General features: G+C 46.4%; 1 protein-coding gene across 1 annotated transcript; it reads left to right on the forward strand.

Annotated features, from left to right (window-relative positions):
* The first annotated feature begins 1,165 nt into the window (after window positions 1-1,165).
* Window positions 1,166-24,315, forward strand: LOC144604658 (GTP-binding protein GEM-like). Its single transcript, XM_078419299.1, has 5 exons — window positions 1,166-1,458; window positions 8,677-9,056; window positions 17,068-17,144; window positions 18,506-18,710; window positions 22,054-24,315. The coding sequence occupies exons 2-5, from the start codon at window positions 8,687-8,689 to the stop codon at window positions 22,329-22,331; spliced, it is 930 nt and encodes a 309-aa protein (XP_078275425.1). The 5' UTR covers window positions 1,166-1,458; window positions 8,677-8,686; the 3' UTR covers window positions 22,332-24,315.
* The last annotated feature ends 505 nt before the right edge of the window (window positions 24,316-24,820 follow it).

A 24,820-nucleotide genomic window follows, 5' to 3' on the forward strand; every position in this document is an offset into this window, starting at 1 on the left:
AAAGGCTTTTCCTCATCTCAGTCCTAAATGGCCTACCCCTTATTCTTACACTGCTGGAAAAGCAGGAACACTTCATGGAAAGAGTTTGGCAAAGATTGGCTTTGAGTTTGAGTTGTTCATCCATCGCATTGCTACAGAATTTTCCAGAAGGTTGTTTTTGCTCAGTTTGAAGTAGTTTTGAATTGTGATCACTGTTGTGATTTTGAAATACGGCAGCTTGTGGCAGGGCAGTTCTGAAAGACAACATTGACTGGACAACATTGATAGACAACAAGAGTGGAGATTCTTGCTATGTTCACAAAAACAGGCCGCTTTAGGGGCTCAACTGGTCAGGCAGCATCTGTGGAGGGAAATGGACAGATGACGTTTCAGGTCGGGACCCTTCTTCAGAATCCTCCAGCACTTTTTTTTTAACTCAGGAGTCCAACATCTGCAGTAACTTAGCAGCACGGTGGCGCAGCTAGTGTCTTTCCGCTGCCTTACAGCACCAGAGACCCCGGTTCAATTCTGACCTCGGGTGCTGTCTGTGTGGAGTTAGTACATTCTCCGTTTCTGTAGTTTAGTTTAGTTCATTATTGTCACGTGTACTGAGGCAGTGAAAAGTTTTTGTTTGCGTGCTATCCATGAAATCCAAAAGGCTATACATGAATACAACAAGCTGTCCACAGTGCACAAAGGATAATGGGGAGACACAAAATGCTGGAGTAACTCAGCAGGTCAGGCAGCATCTCGGGGGAGAAGGAATGGGTGACGTTTCGGGTCGAGACCCTTCTTCAGACCCGAAACGTCACCCATTCCTTCTCTCCTGAGATGTTGCCTGACCTGCTGAGTTACTCCAGCATTTTGTGAATAAATACCTTCGATTTGTACCAGCATCTGCAGTTATTTTCTTATACTTAAGGATAATGGGTACAACATTTAACGCAAAGATATAGCATTAATTCTACAAGTTTTTTTACAAGCAGCGCCTGAAGTCAGGATCAAACCCGGGCTGTAAAAAATGTTTTTTTTACTGTACCTAGGTCCTTGTGACTGTAAAGTACTGTTGCACCAGTGAAAGCTTGTGAAAGGCGCTATAAAAATGCAAGTCTCTTTGGCACCAATTAGTTGCACCTCACCGCCCAAAGTGTGACTCCGCCTCCAGAGAGGTTGACACCGTTGCTTTGCAGACTGGCAGAGCTTGTGGCTACCAGGACACCCGCCACTGACTGAGCAAGTGAGTTCCTCCTAAGTTTGGGACAGTGGAGCGACCTCTTGAATGGACGGCTTACAACAAACACACTGACGTCCACTCAATCCTGATGTCACCAAGTCTAATGGGAGTATAAAGCTGGCCCGCTGAAGTTGTGTGTAGTAAAGGGGAGCAGGGATGTTTTGAGGCGCCCGCTGTAGCTGGTAACTTCAACGGCGGAGCAAAACTCTCAAAGAAACTCTGAAGCAAGTGGAATAACTCGGGAGGTGAGTACATGCACCTTAGTAATCCTCTGCGAAGTATAACAAGTTGTAAGATATGTAATCGCCGCCGTGTGTGTGTGTGTGTGTGTGTGTGTGTGTGTGGAAAGATTAGCTCTGGTCTGAACTGGGCAGAAAACGTAATATCCAAAGTTTTGAAGCAATGAGTCACTTTTTCCGTCCTGAAACAAGATTCTGGAGCCGCGGTAACAGTTGGAGAGGGGAGGGGGTGATCGTGGGGGGTAGTTGCCTCGGGGAGGAGGTCAGAATAAAGTTTATAAACCATTACTTTTTCAATATAGTCTGATCACCGCTGTTCAGCTCCAGCACGTCTGACACTTTCCCGATTCCAGACTGAAACTGCTTTAACATTAAAATAAAAAAATAGTTTAAAGAAACGTCCATAACGTGCTCGCGAGAGAACTAACGGGTCTAAGGAAATGTTATTACCATCGGGGTGGGTTTATCCGAAAAGAAAAAAATGCCTCCCATTCACACGCGGACAGAAGACCACAGCAAGGAAACAGACCATTCGGCCCACTTTCTCCATGCTGACCGAGTTTGCTGCCTGGACTGTCCCCCTTTGCCTGCATTTGGCCAGCGACCCTCTGGACCTTCATCGTCATCCATCTGTTGTTGAAAAAACAGAGTTGCATCTGCTTCTGTAGCTCCCTCTGGCAACTCATTCCAGATGTGGACTACTCTCGGAGTGAAAACGTTCCCCCTCTGCTCTCTCTGCCCTCGCAATTTAAAGTCTGTGCCCTCTGCCCTGGGGGCCAAAAGGGTGAGCATTTAGTTTGTCCATTTTCCTGCATTTGGCCCATTATCCTTCTAAATACTTCCTTTCAAACAGGGTGTCCCTGCGGTTGAGCTGCTGCCTCACAGCGCCAGAGATCTGGGTTCGATCCTGACTGACTACGTTCTCCCCACGATCGCATGGCCTTTCTCTGGGCGCTCCGGTTTCCTCCCGCGCTCCAAAGACATGCAGGTCTGTAAGTTAATTGGCTTCAGAAAAAAATAAAAACTGTTCCCAGTGTGTAGGACCGTGCTAGTGCATAGTGATCCTCAGTCTGAAGAAGGGTCTCGATCCCAAACGTCACCCATTCCTTCTCTCCCGAGATGCTGCCTGTCCCGCTGAGTTACTCCAGCATTTTGTGAATAAATATCTTCGATTTGTACCAGCATCTGCAGTTATTTTCTTATACTATCTGGTGGTCGAGGACTCGGTGGGCCGAAGGGCCTGTTTCCATGCTGTATCTTTAAAAACTAAAAAAGTTAATTTGTCTTTAAAAAAAAATCATAATTGAATCCACTTCTATGGCTGCTTCTGGCTGCTCATTCCAGGTACAGACAAAGCGACAAAGTTGTCTCCTTAATCTCTCCCCTATCTCCTTAAACCCATGCCTTCAGTTTCTTCTCATCTGTTATCAAGCAACTGAAGTCCTCTGACCTAGAGAGCGGTCCAGACCTACCACCTGCCGCCATGGAGAGCCTCTGACCATCTTTAATCGGACTTTACTGGACTTTATCTTGCACTGACGTTATTCCCTTTACCCTGTGTCTGTACACTGGATGGCTTGACTTGAATCATCTAGTCTTTCTGCGGACTGGATAGCACAGACAAAATAAAGCTTTCCAATGTACCTTTCCTTGTACACGTAACATTAATAATAAATTAAACTAAACTCGTTTAGGAATCCCCTGCCCTGGCAAATTAACGGCGAGCATTCACGGTCACCATTTGTCTGCGTTTAACCCACATCCTACTAAACCCTGTCCTATCCATATACCTTTAGACTAGAGATACAGTGTGGAAACCGGCCCTTCGGCCCACCGAGTCCGCACTGACCAGCGACCACACAAGCGCTGTCCTACACACTGGGGACAATTTACAATTTTACTGAAGAGACATTAAGCCACAAACCCTGTACGTCTTAGGAATGTGGGAGGAACCCGGATCACCTGGAGAAACCCCGCGCAGTCACAGGGAGAAAGTACACACTTCGCACAGACAGCACCCGTGGTCAGGATTGAACCCGCGTCTCTGGCGCTGTGAGCCACCACTGCCCTACCTTGTGCCCTGTATCGGTCTCAAAGTCGTAGGTTTGGGACTAAATCAAAGTGAAGAGTTGGAAGGTGGGGATGATTGGCAGGGAGAGGCCGTGGAGGGTTCTGAAATCGAGGCATATCCTTATCATCAATGCTCTGCAGACCCATCTTTGGAAGGTGTCTCAGAAACCGTGAGAGAGGATCAGAGTTTGCTCTAATTAACTCCATGGAGACAGGAGCCAAAGCACCAGATAAAGGGATCAGAGGGATTGCCATTGCCCACATGAGGTCCTGCCAGCTGGGTTTGGTGATATCACAAGATCATCTTCTTGTTAACAGGCAATGAATTATTAAAAGCTTGTTGCAACGTATTATCTGGTATTTTTTAATTTAATAGTTCCGCCGTGCGGTAACTGATACAAAGACAAACTTTCACGTTGACTCTCGATTTAAATGAAACATTATCAATGGATCATGGATTCCCAGAGTGCAAAAAACGGGCCCTTCAGCCCATCAAGTCCGAACTGGCCCTTGCGTACTAGTCCATTTACACTAGTTCAATTTCATCTCTTCTGTTCATCCCAACTGTTATCAGACAACTGAACTGCCCTCTCACCAACTAGAGAGCGGTCCTGACCTCCCATCTACCTCATTGGAGACCCCTGAACTGTCTTTAATCGGACTTTACTGGACTTTATCTCACACTAAATGTTATTCCCTTTATCCTGTAAGTGTACACTGTGAACAGCTTGATTGTAATTGTGTATAGTCTTTTTGCTGACTGGATAGCGTGCAACAAAACGTTTTTCAATTTAGCTCGGTACACATGACAATAAATAATCAACTAAAGTAATTTTGATCAAAACCTACCCCCCCCCCCAAAAAAAATTTCTACCATACTAGGGGTAATTTAGAGGCTATTTTAACCTACAGTGTTGGGATGTGGGAGGAAACAGGAGGAAACCTACACTGTCACAGGGAGAAGGTGCAAACTCCACATAGACAGTAACTGGGATCAGGATTGAATCCGGATTGCCAGAGCTATGAAGCAGAGCCTTTATAAGTGCATCTTCTTGCTGTCAAAGGCAGTTTAAACAGGAGCGGTTGGCACAGCTTCTAAAGAAATAGATGCAGTGGATCTTTAGCTGAAGGACTCAAAAGACCAGGGATTTCATTCAAATGCAGTGTTTAGGTTAGTTCCACAAGAAGTTGCAGACAATTGTGGACGCAGCCCAGACCATCACACAAACCAAACTCCCTTCTATTGACTCCATCTGGACCACGCTGCCTCGGCAAGGCCACCAGCATTATCCAGGCCCAGTCTCACCCCGGCCAAGGTGAAATGTCTTTGAGGTGTGAGAATATAGTGTGTTGATACTGTAATATCCGGTGATCATTCAAGGAGAAAAGGAAGAGGTACAGAAGCATGAAAAGGCACACCTCCAGATTCAGGGACAGTTTCTTCCCAGCTGTCATGAAGCAACTGAACCACCCTATCACCAACTAGAGAGCGGTCCTGGCCTCTAGGGTCCTGGCCTACCATCTACCTCACTGGAGACTTTCAGACTATCTTTAATCAAACTTTACTGACTTTGTCTTGGACTAAACAATAATTCCTTTATCTCATATTTCTGCACTGTGGACGGTTTGATTTTAATCATCTCGTCTTTTCGCTGACAGGATAGCACAAGACAAACAAGCTTTTCAATTGTTCCTCGGTACATGTGGCACTAAACTAAACTAAACTGGAACAATACAGTGTTAGCCAGTATAATTGGCCAGTGATCACTGTTGCAATTTCACATTGACTTCATTAATTTTACATTTTAAAATTCTCATCCATGTGTTCAAACCTCTTGTTGTTATATCCATCTTCTATCATCCTTCTGTTCCCATCCACGTGTGACCTTCTGGACAGAGTGTTGTTCCTGACACAAAATGTCACTTATTCATGTTCTCCAGAGATGCTGCCTGATCTGCTGATGTACTCCATCACTCAGTGTCTTTTTCAAAAAATAAACCAGCATCTGCAGTTCAGTGTGTGTACCTGTTCCACTGTTGTTGTTCGTGCCCCATACTTAGAAGTTCCCTCTCTGAATCTCTTTCTATCTCTAGAAAGTTAGAACCAAAGAACTGCAGATGCTGTTTAATACAGAAAAGGACACAAACACTGGAGTAACAGTGGGCCAGGCAGCATCTCTGGAGAACATGGGTAGGTGATGTTTCACAGAGTGCTGGAGTAACTCAGTGGGCCAGGCCGCATCACTGGAGAACATGGATAGGTGACATTTCACAGAGTGCTGGAGTAACTCAGTGGGCCAGGCAGCATCTCTGGAGAACATGGATAGGTGATGTTTCACAGAGTGCTGGAGTAACTCAGTGGGCCAGGCAGTATCTCTGGAGAACATGGACAGGTGACGTTTCACAGAGTGCTGGAGTAACAGTGGGCCAGGCAGCATCTCTGGAGAACATGGATAGGTGATGCTTCAGATCTGAAGGTGGATCTCTTCAATTCTTTGTCTCACACTATTTTTTTTCCATCTCTGGCCTTTGTCCAACCATCTGCCTATCAACTCCGCCCCCCCCCCCCCCCCCCCCCCAACCCACCTGTGGTCACCTGTTACCTGCCTCGCTTTGTCCTGCCCTTCCTTTCTTCTAGCTTTCTTCCTCCCCCCCCACCTCAACAATCAGTCTGAAGAAGGGTCCCAACCTGAAACGTTACCTATCAATATTCTCCAGAGATGCTGCCTGTGTTACAGCAGCATTTTGTGTTCCTGCCTCTCTCTCTCCAATACAGATTTAGATCCCAGTTTAGCTTATCGTTTTGTATACACCAAGATGAAATTAAGTCCCTTGTTCAGCTGAACTCACTCGGTACACAGTCAATACAATAAGTACACCAATAAATACAACGTAAATAAATGAACACAAAACAGAAGAATGTTGCAAAGATTGTGGTGCGAGGAGTGCAAGAAATACTGAAGTACAATCATGGGATGACCCAAGTGAGGGAGAGGTAAGAGGACGTGACAGCTTTCAAACATGGTGACTTGGAGCATTTCCAGTACAAGTAAAATGCAACATGTTAAACTGCCGACAGACACAAAATGCTGGAGTAACTCAGCGGGATAGGCAGCATCTCTGGAGAGAAGGAATGGGTGACGTTTCAGGTCAAGACCCTTCTTCAGACTGCTTGCTGCCTGTCCCGCTGTCTCCAGCAAAATGCTGTCTCCAGCATTTTGTGTCTCTCTTCGATTTAAACCAGCATCTGCAGTTCTTTCCTACACATGTTAAATTGCCATTCATCACAGGAAAATAATGCACGGACTGGTCGTCTGCTTTCAAACGGCCAGTTTAATTTCTTGGTGGAAGTGTGTTCATAAGATCATAAGCGATATGGAGCTGAATTAGGCCATTCGGCCCATGGAGTCTACTCCGCTATTCAATCATGGCAGATCTATCTCTCCCTCCTAACCCCATCCCCCTGCCTTCTCCCCATAACCTCTGATACCTGTACTAATCAAAAATCTATCTACCTCTACCTTAAATATATCCACTAATTTGGCCTCCACAATCTTCTGTGGCAAAGAATTCCAAAGATTCACCACCCTGCTACATCGGGCCAGTATTCCATGTTCAGTTTCACTCACAGGAGCAGGTTAATCCAATAACAGACCCATCAGCTCTCAATTCCATGGGTCAACATTGCTGCACATCTTCCAACAGATTAAGATGACATAATTAGACATGAAAATATCTTAGGTGCACCTGGAATCTTTTAGTCTGCTGCACTGGTGGGGTAACTGGTACCAGATGCTTCATCGTGCCAGAGACCTGGGTTCGATCCTGACCTCGGGTGCCGTCTGTGTGTGGAGTTTGCATGCTGTCCTGTGACCACGTGGGTTTCCTTTAGGTGCTCCGGTTTTCTCCCACATCCCCAAGCCGTGGGCTTGTAGATTAATTGGCCCTCTGTAAATTGCCCAGTGTGTAGGAAATGGATTAGAAAGTGGGATAACATAGAACTGGTGTGAACGGGTGATCGATGATCAGCGTGCACTCAGTGGGCTGAATGGTCTGTTTCCATGCTGTGACTCTAAAATAAAACGAAACTAAATTCTTACATGCAGCAGCTTAACAGGCCTGTTAACGCAGTAATAATATAAAACATAAAAAGTCAACTAAATTTAAAAAATCTGAATATTGCTGCAAAAAAGCCCAAAGTCCTTTAGTGCAACCAAGACAGTTTGCAGATTGAAGTTTAGTTGTGTTTATAGTGTTCAAAAGCCTGATGGTTTTGTTGGGAAGCAGCTGTTCTTGAACCTGGAGGTCACAGTTTAACAGGAAAGGCTGCATGTGTAACACCCAGAATGCAGTGGAGATACGAGGAACTCCAGATCTTGGAATTTTGAGCAAAAAAGAAAGGGACTCAGTGATTCAGGCATCATCTGTGGATAGATTGGACAGATTATGTTTTGGGTCAAGATCCTTCTTACAGCTTCCCTTCTATTGACTCCATCTACACTTCACACTGCTTCAGCAAGGCCACGCATAATCAAGGACCAGTCTCGCCCCAGTCACTCCCTCATCTCCCCTCTCCCATCAGGCAAGAAGAACAGAAGTTTGAAAACGCACACCTCCCGAATCAGGGACAGTTTCTTCCCAGCCGTTATCAGCATCTCAACCATCCTCTCACCGACTAGAGAGTGGTTCTGACCTTCCATCCACCTCAGTGGAGACCCTTGTACTGTCTTTAATCTGACTTTATTGAACTTTATCTTGCACTAAATGTTATTCCCTTTATCCTGTATCTGTACACTGTGGACAGCTTGATTGCAATCATGTGTAGTCTTTTTGCTGACTGGATAACACACAACACAAGAGCTTTTCGCTGTATGAGTAGGAAGGAACTACAATTGCTGGTTTATACCGAAGATGGACACAAAATACTGGAGTAACTCGGCGGATCAGGCAGCATCCCTGGAAGAAAAGGACAGGTGACGCTTTGAATCAGGACCCTTCGTCTGAACAAGGAGATCTGAAGAAGAGTCCTGACCCGAAACATCATCTGTCCTTTGCCTGACCCACTGAGTTACTCCAGCACGTTGTGTCCAGCTTTTCACTGTACCTTGGTACACATGACAATAAACTAAACTAAACCCTCTTTTTTTTCTCCAGCCTGGCTGCGATGACCCTGAACACCCAAAGAGGCGTCGGCCATGCTGCCTTGCAAAGGCGTGCGAGCTCTCCTGTGCCCTCTGCCCACCAGCACCCTCACGCCCGCGCCCACCCTGTGCGTAGCCTGACCACAGAGAGGGAGCTGGCTGCCTGCCCCTCCCAGCACCCCCGCAGACCAACGCTGGGCTACTCCATCTCCTGCCAGCCCATGGACAGGGAGCCCACCGGGTGGTCTTCCGACTCGGCCGAATCCGACGCCTCCAGCGACTCCGGCTGCGGAACATTCCGGGTGCTGCTCCTCGGCGACTCCGGTGTGGGGAAGTCCAGCCTGGCCAATGTCTTTGCTGGGATCCAGGATGCTCACGTGGAGGACTCTGGAGGTAAGAGTGGGGAGCTAGGCAGGAGGAGAAATCAGCACCCAGGTTCATTCCTGACTATGGGTGCTGTCTGTACGGAGTTTGTACATTCTCCCTGTGACTGTGTGGGTTTTCTCTGGGAGCTCTGGTTTCCTCCCACACTCCAAAGATGTGCGGGTTTGTAGGTTTCCTTCTATTCAGAGATGCTGCCTATCCCGCTGAGTTACTCCAGCATTTTGTGTCTTTCTTCGGTGTAAACCAAAATCTGCAGTTCCTTCCTACAGGTTTGTAGGTTAATTGCCCTCTGTAAATTGTTCCTGGTGTCTTGGATAGAACTAGTGTATGGGGATCGCTGGTCAGTGTGGACTCTGTGGGCCGAACGGCCTGTTTCCAGGCAGTATCTCTAAAGTAAAGGCACAGTTCAGCCCCTTTAACCTATTCTATCACTTTTCCGTTTGGGTCGTGGTACATTTCTACGCTCAATTTCCTGACGAATTTCCATGTGAGTGTATAAGGAGTATGGAATGGGGCAGAGAAGGCCCTTTCAGGGCACCAGTGTGGAGGATTTTCAGAGAAGATGATAACCACATTCTCGCTGATTTGTCAGGAGTCAAGGATCCAGTTGCAGAAGGAAGTGCTGACTCCAAGTTCCATGAGTTTGGAGAGGAGCTTGGCTGGGATAACGGTATTGAAAGCAGAGTTGTAGTTAATGAGTAGGAGTCTGATGTTGGTGTCTTTCTTATCCAGGGATGAATATGGGGCCAGGCATCAGCTGTGGGTCTGTTGTGGGGTAGGTGAACTGCAGTGGATCAAGGCTGCTTGGTAGGCTGGAGTTAATGTGTACCATAACCAGCCTCTCAAAGCACTTCATGGATATCAAGGCCACTGGATAGTAGTCAGTACATCCAGGTGGGATCCAAAAGTGGGATAACCTAGAACGAGGGTGAATGGAGGGTCGGCATAGACTCGGTGGCCCGGTGGTCTTGTTCCCGTGCCGTATCTTTCAATTGATCACTAGGGTTTCAAAGCTGTTTGCCATCACTGATGATCCTTCACCTATTAGCACCATGGTGAGAGCCATCACATTGGTATGGTCGTGAAGATATCCATATTTTCAGATTAGTGTCTGAATGCTTTTTGTTTTTTTTAATCTTTTTTAACTTCACTTGCAATAAGCCGCAGAGATCTGCTCAGCATTAGGTTTAGTTGACAGAAGTACAGCTTTTGAGTCAGGGGCGGCACGGTAGCGCAGCGGTAGAGTTGCTGCTTTACAGCGAATGCAGCGCCGGAGACTCAGGTTCGATCCTGACTACGGGTGCTGCACTGTAAGGAGTTTGTACGTTCTCCCCGTGACCTGCGTGGGTTTTCTCCGAGATCTTCGGTTTCCTCCCACACTCCAAAGACGTACAGGTATGTAGGTTAATTGGCTGGGTAAATGTAAAAATTGTCCCTAGTGGGTGTAGGATAGTGTTAATGTGCGGGGATCGCTGGGCGGCACGGACTTGGAGGGCCGAAAAGGCCTGTTTCCGGCTGTATATATATGATATATGATATGATATGATATGATATGAAGCTTCAAGTCCCACAACCAAGACTTGAAGACTTATCCAAGAAGTCACTTGGAAGTGTACAGCACAGGAACAGGCCCTTCATCCCACAATGTCTTTGCTGAACACGATGGCAAGACCAGCTCTCATCTGCCCGTACATAATCCATATCCCTCCATTGGGTGGCACAGTGGCATGGCTGGTGGAGCTGCTGTCTCACGGTGACAGAGGCCCGGGTTCGATCCTGACCTCGGGTTTTTTAAGGTGAGAGGGTCAAAGTTTAAAGGAGATTCATGAGTCACGTTTTCTTTACACAGAGGATGGCTGGTGGCTGGAACGCGCTGCCAGAGAAGGTGATAGAAGCAAATACAGTAGCAATGTTTGAGAAGCATTGTTTAAGATTACCATTAAAAGGAGAAGATTTTCCTGAGGGATTCCAGAATGTAGAATCATCGAAGCAAGTGGCCTAACTGTGGCACAGGTCCTTTCAAGGGTTATCTAGATGGACACATGAGAACGGAACTGAAGGATATATAGACAACTGTTATCAGCTGAACCCAGCTGTTATCAAGCAACTGAATCATCCTAACACAACCAGAGAGCAGTTCTGAACTACTCTTTGGTGACCCTCGGAATATCTTTGATTGGACTTTGCTGGCTTTACCTTGCACTAAATGTTATTCCCATATCATGTATCTGTTCACTGTAAATGGCTCGATTGTAATCATGTATTGGCTTTTTACTGTACCTCGGTACACGTGACAATAAATTAAACTGATCATAGGGCCAGTTGGGATAAAAGAGGGGGAAGCTGGTTTAGTTTAGTTCAGAGACACAACATGGAAACAGGCCCTTCGGCCCACCAAGTCCACACCAACCACAGGTGAGGTGTCAGAAGATTTAGAAATTAGATGAGCAGGAATTTCTTCAGTCAGAGGGTGGTGAATCTATGGAATTCATTGCCACAGATGGAGGCCAAGTCATTGTGTATTTTAAATGCGGAGATTGACAGGTTCTTGATTCGTATGGGTGTCAGGGCTTATCGAGAGAAGGCAGGGGAATTGGGTTGAGAGGGAAAGATAGATTAGCCATGATTGATTTTCGGAGTCGGCTCGATGGCTGAATGGCATAATTCTGCTCCTATTACTTGTGACAGTGGGTTTGTTTACCTTGGAGTGGTCACAGGGAGAACGTGCAAAGTCCAGGCCAACAACACCCAAGGTCAGGATCGAACCAGGGTTCCTGGCACTGTAAGGCAGCAGCTCTACCAGCTGTGCCACTGCTGGTGGGGACCAGAAAATGCAGATCTGTTTCTATGCTGGAAACTCCAGTCACGTTAAAACAATTTGCAACTTCACTTGCAAAGCTTGGAGAAAGGAGGAAATGGCCAGACGGCTAGAAATAGGAGGCATCTAAACAAGCTGGACTTGTATGTACATAGTTTCCATAAATATATTGTGCTGATACAGCTCATGGCTGACAGGGTGCAGAGCTGGAATGCGGTGGAGGACTCAACATTCCCTCCGCGAGGCTATAAATACAGACGGGGCACAGCACGGGCCAACTTGCCCTGGTGCAGGAGGCGGATCACAGTTTATCCTCACCCTGCCCTAGCTAATCCCCCGTGTGTACACACCCAGAATAAACACACTGATCACATTTGGATGTGATGTCTCCTGTGGTCAGGCAGCCGTACAGAAGTAGCACATGTACTGGGGCAGTAGACACAACGTGCTGGAGTAGCGCAGCAGGTCAGGCAGCCATGCAGGAGTAGCACATGTACTGGGGCAGTAGACACAACGTGCTGGAGTAACTCAGCGGGTCAGGCAGCCATGCAGGAGTAACACATGTACTGGGGCAGTAGACACAGTGCTGGAGTAACTCAGCAGGTCAGGCAGCCATGCAGGAGTAACACATGTACTGGGGCAGTAGACACAGTGCTGGAGTAACTCAGCGGGTCAGGCAACCATACAGAAGTAGCATGTTTGCGTTTAGTTTTGGGGATTTAGTTTTTGGGTTTAGTCTTAAGTTTAGTTCAGTGATACAAGAAGGAAACAGGTCCTTTGGCCCACTGAGTCCGCGCCAACCACCGATCATCGTACACGAGCACTATCCTACACACTAGGGGCAATTTACATCCGAAGTCAATTGGCCTACAAACCTGCATGTTTTTGGAGCGTGGGAGGAAACCGGAACACCCGGAGAAAACCCTCACAGTCACAGGGAGATTGTACAAACTCCGTGCAGGCAGTACCTGTAGTCAGGATGGTACCTGGGTCTCTAGCGCTGTAAGGCAGCAGCTCTACCAGTGCGTCACTGTGCCACCCGGGCACCATATATACTCTGCATAAAAATGGACAGATGACATTTTGAGTTGGGACACTTCCTCAGACTGATTGGAGTAGGAGGAGAAAGCTGGAAAAGCGAGGAGGGGCTGGGACAAATAATAGGTGGATATAGGTGATTGGGGGGGGATTGGCAGATCGGTGGAGTAAGTGACAGAGGCGAGAGATGAAAATGTGATGAGGATGTCAGATAAGGAGAAAATGTAAAGCCGGAGGTAGGGATATGGATGAAAGGAGGGAGGAAAGTGGGGGGATAAAAGGGTATTGGGAGAAAACTTTATTCTGCATGCTATCCAAACAAATCAGATAATACTACACATGAATACAATCAAGCCAAAGTCAAATGTAACAGGTAGACAAAGGGGAAAATACAGAGTCTGAAGAAGGGTCTCGACCCGAATCATCACCCATTCCTCATCCCCTGAGATGCTGCCTCTCCCGCTGATTTACCCCAGCTTTTTGTGTCTCTGTACAGAGTGCAGAATATAGTTCTCAGCATTGCAACACATCAGTTCCATAGACAAAGTCCAATGTCCGCAATAGGGTAAAAGTGAATCGAACAGTACACGGCCGAAGGGCCATACTGAAGCCGGATAACAGAGGGGAAAGAAGCTGTTCCTGAGTCTGGTGGTCCGCGCTTTCAAGTTTCTGTATCTTCTGCCCGACGGGAGCATGGGGAAGAAGAAATGACTGGGGTGTGACAAGTCGTTGATGATGTTGGCTGCTTTGCAGAGGCAGCATGAAGTGTAGATGGAGTTGATGGCGGGGAGCAATGGGGCTGCGGGCGTGACCAGCAATTTTGGGACAACGTAAGATGGAGGAGTGAAGGTGCTTTGAATAAATTTAAGAGAATCCAAAGTTTTTTTCAACTGCATTTTCCGTGATGTCTGCTGTTCCAAAATGTCAGGATCTGCTTTAGTCTCTGGACAACAGAAACAGAATGTGGGGGCTCCAGGTTAATTAATTAATCATTCCTGCCAAATTTCAGACGGTCAGAATGGAAAATGTTTAAAAGTGTTCGCTTAACTTCTGATGGATGGGGGAGGGGGTGAGCATTCCAAATTAGCGGGCTCCTTCATTGGACTGTCCGCAGGGAAAGCTAGAATTCTAGCAATGTGCCTCTTTGTGTTAACCACAAATAAATTCCGCTGTTTGCAAAGTAAATTCTTCGGAGATTTAGTTCCTGATCTGTTGAATAAAAATAGCTCACAGTGTGGATATTGGACATGCTTCTTTTCCACTTGATACATTTTAAGGAAACCATAGCCGATTGCTCTTTTTCAACACTGTAAAGCCAAAGGTGGAAGATTGGAAAAGGGCAGCCCAAACAAGTCCTAGACTTTGGAGCTCCCTCCCTGAAGGGAGTTCTTCCCAGCTGTTATCAGGCAACTGAACCATCCTATCACCAACTAGAAGGCGGTCCTAATCTGCCTCATTGGAGACCCTCAGACTATCTTTAATTGGACTTTACTGGACTTCATCTTGCACTGGGGCCAAGGAAAGAGCGTTCACGTCGCAGCCCTGTTTCCCCCAATCTTTCCACCACTACCCCAAGAAGCGCAAGACGCCATTGTGTGCAGATGCCGAGAAGTGTGTTCAGCTCTGGCTGAACAATTTCTAATCTTGTGATGTGGACTCGATAAGAAGATCTTGCACTAAATGTTTATCCTGTATCCTGTATCCTGTATCCGTATACTGTGGACAGCTTGATTGCTATCATAAATAGTCTTTCCACTGAAGATAGACACAAAGTGCAGGAGTAACTCAGGGGGTCGGACAGCATCTCTGGAGAAAAGGAATAGGTGATGTTTCGGATTGACACCCCATTTCAGACCGAAAGTAGGGGGTGGGGGTGGGGGTGGGGGTGGGGTGGCAGAAGGGTTCTGGCCCAAATCGTCACCTTCCTTTCCCCCCAGAGATGCTTCTTGACCCCCTGTTACTCCAGCACTTTGTGTCTATCTTCTGTATAAACCAACATCTGCAGTTCCTTCCTACACATATAGTCTTTCTGCTCACTGGATAGCACGTAGCAAAAAGCTTTTTACTAGTACCTCAGTACACATGATAATAATAAGCAAAACTAAACTGAATCGCTCTGCTCCTCTCACAATCCACCCTGCTCTCAGGATTTCAAATCACCCTCTTTCATACTCCTGCCCAGGCTATCTCCTCTATGAGTAGACGCAAGGAACAGCAGATGCTGGTTTACACATAACGACACAAAGTACAGGGGTAACTCAGCAGGTCACGCAGCATCTCTGGAAAACATGGATAGGTGATGTTTTGGGTCGGGACCATTCTTCAGACTGATTGTAAGAGGGTGCGGGAAGAAAGCCGGAAGATAGGAGGGGCAGGACAAAGGCCAGAGATAAAAGCAAGAGGTGTGAGACAGACATTTGAGGAGTTGCAAATTGTAAAGGCAGAGGAAGGAATGTAGTGGAGGGAGGGGGAAGGGAGGGGGAGGGGGAGGAGAGAAATAGGTGTCAAAATAGAACTGTAAAATAGGGTGAATGTACAGAATCTTTTACCCAGAGGGGAATCAATAACCAGAAGATACAGGTTTAAGGTGAGGGGTGAAATATTTAACAGGAACCTGAGGGGAAATCTTATTCACACTGAGGGTAGTGGGTATATGGGATGAGTCTGGGGAGGTAGTTGAGGTAGACGCAATAACAAGATTTAAAAGACGCTTGGAAAGGTACATTGATAGGAAAGGTTTAGAAGGATATGGGCCAAATGCGGGCAGGTGGGACTAGCGTAGATGGGGCATCATGGTGGGTATGGACAAGTTAGGCCGAAGGGCCTGTTTCCACACTGTATGACTGCATGATTCTAAGAGGGGCGGGATAGTGGGATATACGGACACATTCCAGGGTGGGGGCTGGGCACGGAAAATAGTCTGGGGAGGGGAGGGTGTAACTTAAAAAGTGAGTATTCAATGTTCATACCATTGGCATGAAATGTTCGTTGCTGTTTATCTTAGAATCCACTTGTCCACTGGCAACGTCAACCCCAGAGTCTCAGGTTCCTCAAGTGAGGCTACAGGTGGCCTTAGAATGGATAGCCACATGTCACTCAGGGAAGAGCTATCTTGGGCAGAGTCTAGAGATAGAATACAGGGAGCCCTTTCACAACTGTGGGGGCTCAAACTGGACAGACGCCTAAAAAATAGAAAGCAAAATTCCCTTCCCATCACCAGCACAGGCCCAGATGATGAGCTAAGAAGTATTTTTACCGGCGCTAAAGATACCTCGAGGTTTTCCCAGCCACCAGCCATGTTAAGCTTCGACATTGCCCGAGGCATGTGAGCTGGTCATGCGATGAAATTAAGCCTGGGTTCATGGCAAATTTAGCTACTGCGTTCCCCACTGTTGCATCAGCAGTTGGCTTGTACAGTGTGACAAGGGTTGGTGTTTCAGCAAGATGGCTTTCCAACTCCAGCAGATCGAGGTTCCTCCGCGATGGGAAGGTTTTTGGCATCTTTTCAAACAGCACCCTACAGTCAATGGAGACACAAGGAACTGTAGGTGCTGGTTTACAAAGAAAGACACAATGTGCTGGAGTAACTCAGCAGGTCATGCAGCATCTCTGAATAACATGGATGGGTGACGTTTTGGGTCAGGACCCTTCCTCTGACTTCAGGTTGACCTCTATCGTGCCGAGGCCAAGCGGCAACTCTCGGCCACCTCCTCATACCTACTCTTTAGACTTGAGAGATGCATTGCAGAACAGACCCTTGGTTCACACCAAGCCCTTGCCGACCAGCAATGTACACTAGCACTGTCCTACACACACTGGGGACATTTTACAATTTTACCGAAGCCAATTAACCTACAAACCCATATATATGTCTTTGGAGTGTGGGAGGAAACCGGAGCACCCGGAGAAAACTCCGTACAGACTGCACCTGTAGTTAGGATCGAATCCGGGTCTCTGGCATTGTGAGGCAGCAACTCTACCGCTGTGCCACCGTACCGCCTTGCCGTCCTAGTTTAACGCTACACCCAAACTATGCCGCTTACAACAGGGCAGTGCTCCCCAGGTCCTTTGCTAGAACCTTGCGCTCCAGTCTCTGGAGTGGGATTTGAACGCCCTCTTGCTCGGTTTAGCCTTGACTGTTCCGTGTTTCTCCTTTCATTTCAGAGGATACGTATGAACGAACTTTAACGGTTGATGGAGAGGACACAACATTAATAGTCATGGATACTTGGGGAATTGAGGTAACCATTTCTTAATTTCATTCATTCATGGACAGTACGTTCATAACTTCATACATCACAGAAGCAGAATTAGGCAATTTGATTCATCGAATCTTGGCTGATCTACCTTTCCCTCTCACCCCCATTCTCTTGCCTTCTCCCCATAACCTTTGACACCCTTACTCATCAAGAACCTGTCAATTTCCACCCTAAAAATATCCATTGACTTGGCCCTAACTGCCTTTTGTGGCAATGAATTCCACAAATTCACCACCCTTGAACGAAATAAATTCTTCCTCATCTCCTTTCTAAAGGTACTTCCTTTCATTCTGAGACCGCCCCCTCTGGTCCTAGACTCTCCCACTAGTGGAAACATCCTCTTCACATCCATTTTATCCAGGCCCTTCACTATTCGGTAAGTTTCAATGAGGTCCTCATCCTAAACTCCAGTGAGTAGAGGCCTAGTGCTGCCAAACGCTCATACGTTAACCCAATCATCCCCAGCATCATTCTTCTAAACCTCCTCTGGATCCTCCCCAATGCCAGCACATCCCTCTGCAAATCTGGGGCCAAAAACTGCTCACAATAGTCCCCACAGACACGATCGGCTTTTATTTCCCATCCCTAATTGCCCTTGAGAACATGGTGGAGATTTGCCTTCTTGAAGTGTCGCAACCTTTCCAGTCAGGATGTTCCCATGTACAATTGAATACTGGGTTCCAGGATTTACAAGGTTACAGGGATGTAATGCTGTAGCTTTATAAGGTATTGGTCAGACCGCATTTAGAGTATGAGCAGTTTTGGGCCCCATATCTGAGGAAGGATGTGCTGGTGTTGGGGAGTCCAGATGAGGCTTTTGAGAATGATCCCAGGAATGATTGGGTTAATATATGATGAGCTATTGAAGGCACTGGGACTGTATTCACTGAAGTTTCGAAGGAGAAGGGAGGACCTCATTGTAATTTACTGAATAGTGAAAGGCCTGGATGGAGTGGATGTGGAGAGGATGTTTCCAGTAGTGGGAGAGTATCAGACCAGAGGCCACAGCCTCAGAATAAAAGGATGTCCCTTGGAAAGGAGATGAGGAGGAATTTATTTTGTCAGAGGGTGGTGAATCTGTGGAATTCATTTCAATGGATATTTTTAAGGCGGAGATTGATAAGTTCTTGATTAGTATGGGTGTTGGGGGTTATGAGACGAAGGCAGGAGAATGGGGCTGAGGGAACGATAAATCAGCTATGTTTGAATAGCGGCGTAGACTTGATGGGCCGAGTGGCCTAATTCTGCTTCTAGAACATGTGAAATTATGAAAAATAATTAAAGTTCGAACTCTGTCCCAAGTTTGGGGTGTGGAGTAACCAGCTGCCCTCTGCCCTCTGCAGGGTGAGGAACCGTGGGTGCAGGATTACTGTATGCAGGTGGGCAACGCCTACATCATTGTCTACTCCATCACGGACCGCACCAGCTTTGAGAGCGCGTCCGAGCTCCGAATCCAGCTGCGGAGGATGCGGCAAGCAGAAAACATCCCGATCATCCTGGTGGGAAACAAGAGCGACCTGGTGCGGTGTCGCGACGTCTCTGTTGAAGGTCAGTTGCACGTTGGTCTGCATGTCCAGACTTGGAGTGATCACCAGAGGCGCACAAAGGCACCTGGCCTGGGATACGGGCCAAACCTAAACCTAAACATCCCATTGAATTGGTTCCAACTCAATGGGCGGAATGGTAGGGTTGCTGCCTTTCCGCGCCAGAGACCCGGGTTTGATCCTGTCTATGGGTGCTGTCTGTACGGAGTTTGCACGTTCTCCCCGTGACCTGCGTGGGTTTTCTCCGGGATCGCCGGTTACCTCCCACGCTCCAAAGACGTACAGGTTATAGGTTGATTGGCTGGGTATCATTGCAAATTGTCCCTCGTGTGTGTAGTGTATGGGGCTTGCAGGTCGGTGTGGACTCGGTGGGCTAAAGGGCCTGTTTCCGCGCTGTATCTCCAAACTAAACTAAAGTCATCCCTAAATTATGTGTAGGAAGGAACTGCAATGTGGGAAGAAACTGCAGCACCCAGAGAAAACCCACACGGTCACGGGGAGAACTTATAAACTCTGTACAGACAGCACCATAGTTAGGATGGAACCCCAGTCTCCAGCACTGTAAGGCAGCAGCTCTACCGTTGTGCCAAGTTGTTGCTTCATTTTTTAAATAGTTCTGTCTCAAGCTCAGAGGCCAAATAAATCGTCTAGTGGGTAGGGAGTGGATGAGAAAGTGGGATAACTTGGAACTAGTGTGAATGGGTAATCGATGGTCGGTGTGGACTCGCTTGGCCTGTTTCCATGCTGTATCTGGCAATCAATTCAATCGATGATCATTACTGTAGAAACATTGAACTGCAGATGCTGGTTTACACCAAACATAAACACAGAATGCTGAAGTAACAGCAGGTCGGGCAGCATTTCTGGAGAAAAGGAATAGGTGATGTTTCGGGTCGGAACGTTTCTTCAGATTCTGTGACTTCAGTGTCTGAAGACGGGTCCTGATCCGAAATGTCACCTATTGCTTTTCTCCAGAGATGCTGAGTTTTATCTTCATCCCTAAATTACTTCTACTATTTGGAATTTAAGGAGCAGGGGTGTATTGTCAGAATGATCCAACACACATAGAGGGAAGCAAACCCTCAGATCTCAACAAGTGTCTGGGTATTTGAAGTTTGTCTTCAGGAAACTAGTTTCACTAAATTTGACCATGATTTGATTAGGCTTGCAAACATTGTTTACCGTAGGAAACCAATCCTAGCATTGTTAACTCTTAGCTCCTTGCTGAAGAGGTCCGCTACCCAGTTCATTGAAGAGTTGCCCGTGACTCGACAGAACAGCATGGGACTAGCAATGTATGTGTAAGAAGGAACTGCAGGTGCTGGTTTACAGGAGGTCAGGTAGCACCTGTGGAGAAAAGGAATATGTGACGATTCGGTTCGAGACCCTTCTTCAGACTGAGAGTCAGGGGAGAGGGGAAACTAGAGGCACAAAAAGGTTCAGGACAACGCAGGGCTGGCACCAATCACCAAGGAAAAGTGGAGGCCACAATGGGCCATTGACGGATGTGGAAGAGGTGATAATGAAGGGAGAGTGAAAAGCCTGGATCGAGTGGATGTGGAGAGGATGTTTCCACCAGTGGGAGAGTCCAGGACCGGAGGCCAGAGCCTCAGAATAAAAGGATGTACTTTTAGTAAGATGAGGTGGAATTTCTTTAGTCAGAGGGTGGTGAATCTGTGGAATTCATTGCCACAGATGTCTGTGGAGACCAAGGCAATGGATATTTTTAAGGCAGAGATTGATAGATTCTTGATTAGTACGGGTGTCAGGGGTTATGGGAAGAAGGCAGGAGAATGGAGTTGAGAATGAAAGATAGACGAGCCACGAATGAAAGAGTAGACTTAATGGACCGAATGGCCTAATTTTGTTCCTATAACTTATGAACATGATAAGAACAGTGAAACTAGCAGGATGATTAGGGTGGGGGTGGGACGGAGAGAGAGGGAATGCAAGGGTTACTTGAAATTAGACAAAATAATCTTCATAGCGCTGGGTTGTGAACTGCCCAAGCTTGGCCTGTCCTCCCTCTCCACATGCTAGAACTGCAATTGGCCACCCATTGCCCATCATATGAATCATTCCTGAACTAGCCACATAACTCCCTTGATTGCATTCAACTGGTGTGCCTCCTCCTCCATCGCTTGTATCAACATGAATGACTTCTGCCCTAATGAAATGGATTAGAGTCAAAGAATGTGGAATATCTTTTCATCCCTCTTCAATTTATATGTTTCTTGGTCCAAACCAAGCATCATTGGCAAGCTGGTTATCAGTTTGTAAATCTTTATTCATGGCCTTTTCTCACGCTACCCAAGATCTTGTGGCTATGTGGACATGGTCAGGCAGATGTTCATTGCATTAATTAAACCTCAAAAGCAAACTTTCCACTTATTGGTAACTTGGAAGCTTTCTGACAGATAAAAATAGTCTGATTCTCACTGGGAGGCTTCAAGCTCTTGGCTAGAGACGGTGTTCGCTCATCCATTGACATCATGAGCCAGGAATCCAAACAGCAAACTCTAAGCTCGACTCTCACTCAAACTTGGACATCTTGCTAACAATGATTACCAAGCAAGCGCAGTTTGTCACCAGCATTGCTTGGGATTTAAAGCTATTTAGACAAGTTTCCAAAATATTGCTGCATCTGGTTATCTGAAATAGAGCAAAGTTCTGGAAATGTTCAGCGGGACAGGCAGCTTCTGTGACAAGATAACAGTTAAGGTTTCAAGTCAGATGTTAGCTCTGAAACCTGAACTCTGTATCTCTCTTGACTCTGGACTTTGCTTTGCTGAAGGAGACATCATTCAAAACTTCCATACAGATGTGAGTTGTTGCCTTATTTCTTTTTAAAATTATGTCTCAAACAGAGTCCAATTAAATTGTTGCTGGTGTGTGGGGAGTAGATGAGAAAGTGGGATAACATAGAACTAGTGTGAACAGGTGATCGGTGGTCAGCGTGGACTCGGTGGGCCGAAGGGCCTATTTCCATGTTGTATCATTGAATCGATGATCACTGCTGACTTACTCCAGCCTTCAACTCCTGTGCAAGTTCCCTTTGGCTCTTTAATGCCAAAGAATCCAAAAAGGATTCTACCTCATTGTAGACCCTCAGAATATATTTAATCAGACTTTACTGGACTTTATCTTGCAGTAAACGTTATTCCCTTTGTCATGTATCTGTGTATTGTGGATGGCTCGATTGTAATCATGTGTAGTCTTTCCACTGACTGGTTAGCACGCAACAAATGCTTTTCACTGTATCTCGGTACACGTGCCAATAAACTAACCGCGAAAGGCAGGGCAGGCATTGAGTTCCCTCCCCCTCAGTTGCCTGTGTTCTGTTGCAGAGGGTCGCGCATGTGCCGTGGTCTTCGACTGCAAGTTCATCGAGACGTCCGCCACCCTCCACCACAATGTGACGGAGCTCTTCGAGGGCATCGTGCGCCAGATCCGCCTGCGCAGGGACAGCAAGGAGACCAACGAACGGCGGATGGCCAACCACAAGAGGCGGGAGAGCATCACGAAGAGAGCCCGCCGCTTTCTGGACAGGTTCGTGGCAAAGAACAACAAAAAGATGGCCTTAAAGGTCAGGTCAAAATCGTGTCACGACCTGTCGGTTTTGTAGAAGTCCCAGTAACCCAACTACCAGTGAGGAACTGTAAAACGCAACCAGCTAGTTACGTCAGGACCAAGATGTGTTCACTTCTATTCGTCTCCTGATGACCCTCGTTGGTGGTCGTTGTCTCGTGATCGGCTGGTTGTTAATCCCGATGGAGAAAACGTGACTCGGTGAAGATGGCATCCAAAAAGATGGGTTCCCGCAACATCTTCCTGAAGACCCTCCATGTTCAAAAAGGGAAGAATGAACCAAAGCCCCACATATAGATGCATGAACGAAGCATACATGTTACATTCTAAAGGTGTGGGAAAAGCTCTGCTGGTTGGTACCTGGGCAAACAAGACTTTGACGCTTCCATTCTCTTCCATTGAAGATACACCTTCTTCCTTTAGCAGAGTAATCCTTAAGTTGATCACTTTCTGCTTAATCCCCTACCACCCTGGTACAGGTGGTTCTGCTACAATGCAGTGATTTCGTTCCTGAGAACCCTTGCGTTATAGAATATCGCTTTATAAAAACAATTGTGACAATGGGGTTAGGGGTAATGAGTTTCAGACTCTTGATTTTATCCCCCTCGGTAGGATTTTCAAACGTAAAGGTCTTTTTAATTGCTATAAGTTTATTTTTGTTACTACAAGCTAAAGGTATAAGGGCATTGTTTAATAGAGTATCTTTAGACTTTGGACATTAAAGAAATAGCACAGAAAAAGGCCTACAGCCCATCGAGTGTGTGCCAACCATCGATTATCCCATACACTAGCACTATCCTACACACTGGGGACAATTTACAATTTTTACCAAAGCCAATTAACCTACAAACCTGTACATCTTTGGAGTGTAGGAGGAAACCAGAGTACTGGGAGAAAACCCACGCAGTCACAAGGAGAATGTGCAAACTCTGTACAGACAGCACCCACAGTCAGGATGAAATCCAGGTCTCTGGTTTAGTAAGTCAGCAACTCTACCGCTCTGCCACTGTGCCGCCCCAAGGATCAATAGAAGCGATTGTTTATCAATTTCATTGGCCACCTGCAGTTAAACTGACAACTGTGTTCTTAGGAGACAATGATGTCTGATTACTGCAGGGAGGTTATGTGAAAACTGTTTTTTTTTCCCCAAAATTTTTATCCCCGAGACAGCTTTTTTTCTGCTTGTCAATTTCCAAAGTAGTTATAGGTGGTTCGCTAGTTCCTGATCAAAATTGTGCAATTCCCAATTCGGCCCACATAATACAAATAGTAATCCCTAATGCATCTATTGCATTATATTCAATTCACAGTATGGAAGAGCGCTTTCTAGTCAAACTACCTGTACATAGAGTCCTCCAGCGTGGAAGCAGGCCCTTCAGCTAAACTTGCCCACACCGACCAACATGTCCCTTCTACACTAGTCCCACCTGCCTGTATTTGGCCCATATCCCTCTAACCCCATCCTATCCATGTGCCTGTCTAAATATTTCTTAAACGTTGTGATAGTACCTGCTGAAGGGACCTGTGGGACGAAGGGCCTGTTTATGTGCTGTATCTCACTATGGCTCAATGAAATGCTCATCTTTTTAAAAGGTTAATAGGATCAATGTTTAGACTGGAGACTTCTCTTGTGACACGGTTTCACCTCTCTAGAGATAGATAGATTGGCAATTAATGAAGAAAAGCATTTGAAGAAATCAGAAGGAATGCAATGTTATATTCTGGGTGATCCAGGCAATGATGTTTAAAGATCAATCTCAATTTTCAAGAGATTCCATGCCAAAATTAGAGGGTTGATAATCCTATTTCTGTACCTACACTTCCGAATATTTTTATATCTAAATCTCCAGGTGTTTAAGGGTTCTTCATACAATGGATGGGTGGGAATACTGCACGTATTGAGACCATAAAGGATGTCTATGTTGGGCTTAACTGCGAAGGCCCTTGTATAAATTTATTGGCCCTAATATAATGTACAGAATTTTCTACCCGCTTTCTATGTTGACTTTTACAGGCGAATTCTGAACCAATTTCTGTAATACAGCACTTTGTGTATTGTAGATGTAACGTTTGCAATAAAAATGGTCTTTGTTTTCTAAATCAAATGTAACTTTGAAGGAGAACAGGTCATTTTGTTATTGGGGACATAAAAGACTTTAGATGCTGGAATCTGGAGCAAAACAAAAACTGCTGGATGAACTCAGCAGGTCATGGAGCATCGGTGATGGTTCAATGGTACTATATTGTCACATGTACTGAGTGAGGTACAGTGAAATTCCTTTTTGCATACAGTTTAGTAAAAGTATTACAAGTCCACCACCGATTTTCCGGCACCCTTGGTTCCAGACCCTTGCCCTATTATCCGTTTTGCCAGGTTAACAGAGGTCACGGCTTTGAGGATCAGCTTCGGAAGTCGGCTATGGGAACGGATCTGCCGGCTCCGGCCGGGATGTAGTTCCAGAGCCCCGGCCGCAGGGGGGCAAATTTAACTCGCCAATCGGCCGTGGATGGCGGCTATGGGGACAG

The sequence above is a fragment of the Rhinoraja longicauda genome, chromosome 22 (assembly GCF_053455715.1).
Source record: "Rhinoraja longicauda isolate Sanriku21f chromosome 22, sRhiLon1.1, whole genome shotgun sequence".
Lineage (NCBI taxonomy): Eukaryota > Metazoa > Chordata > Chondrichthyes > Rajiformes > Arhynchobatidae > Rhinoraja > Rhinoraja longicauda.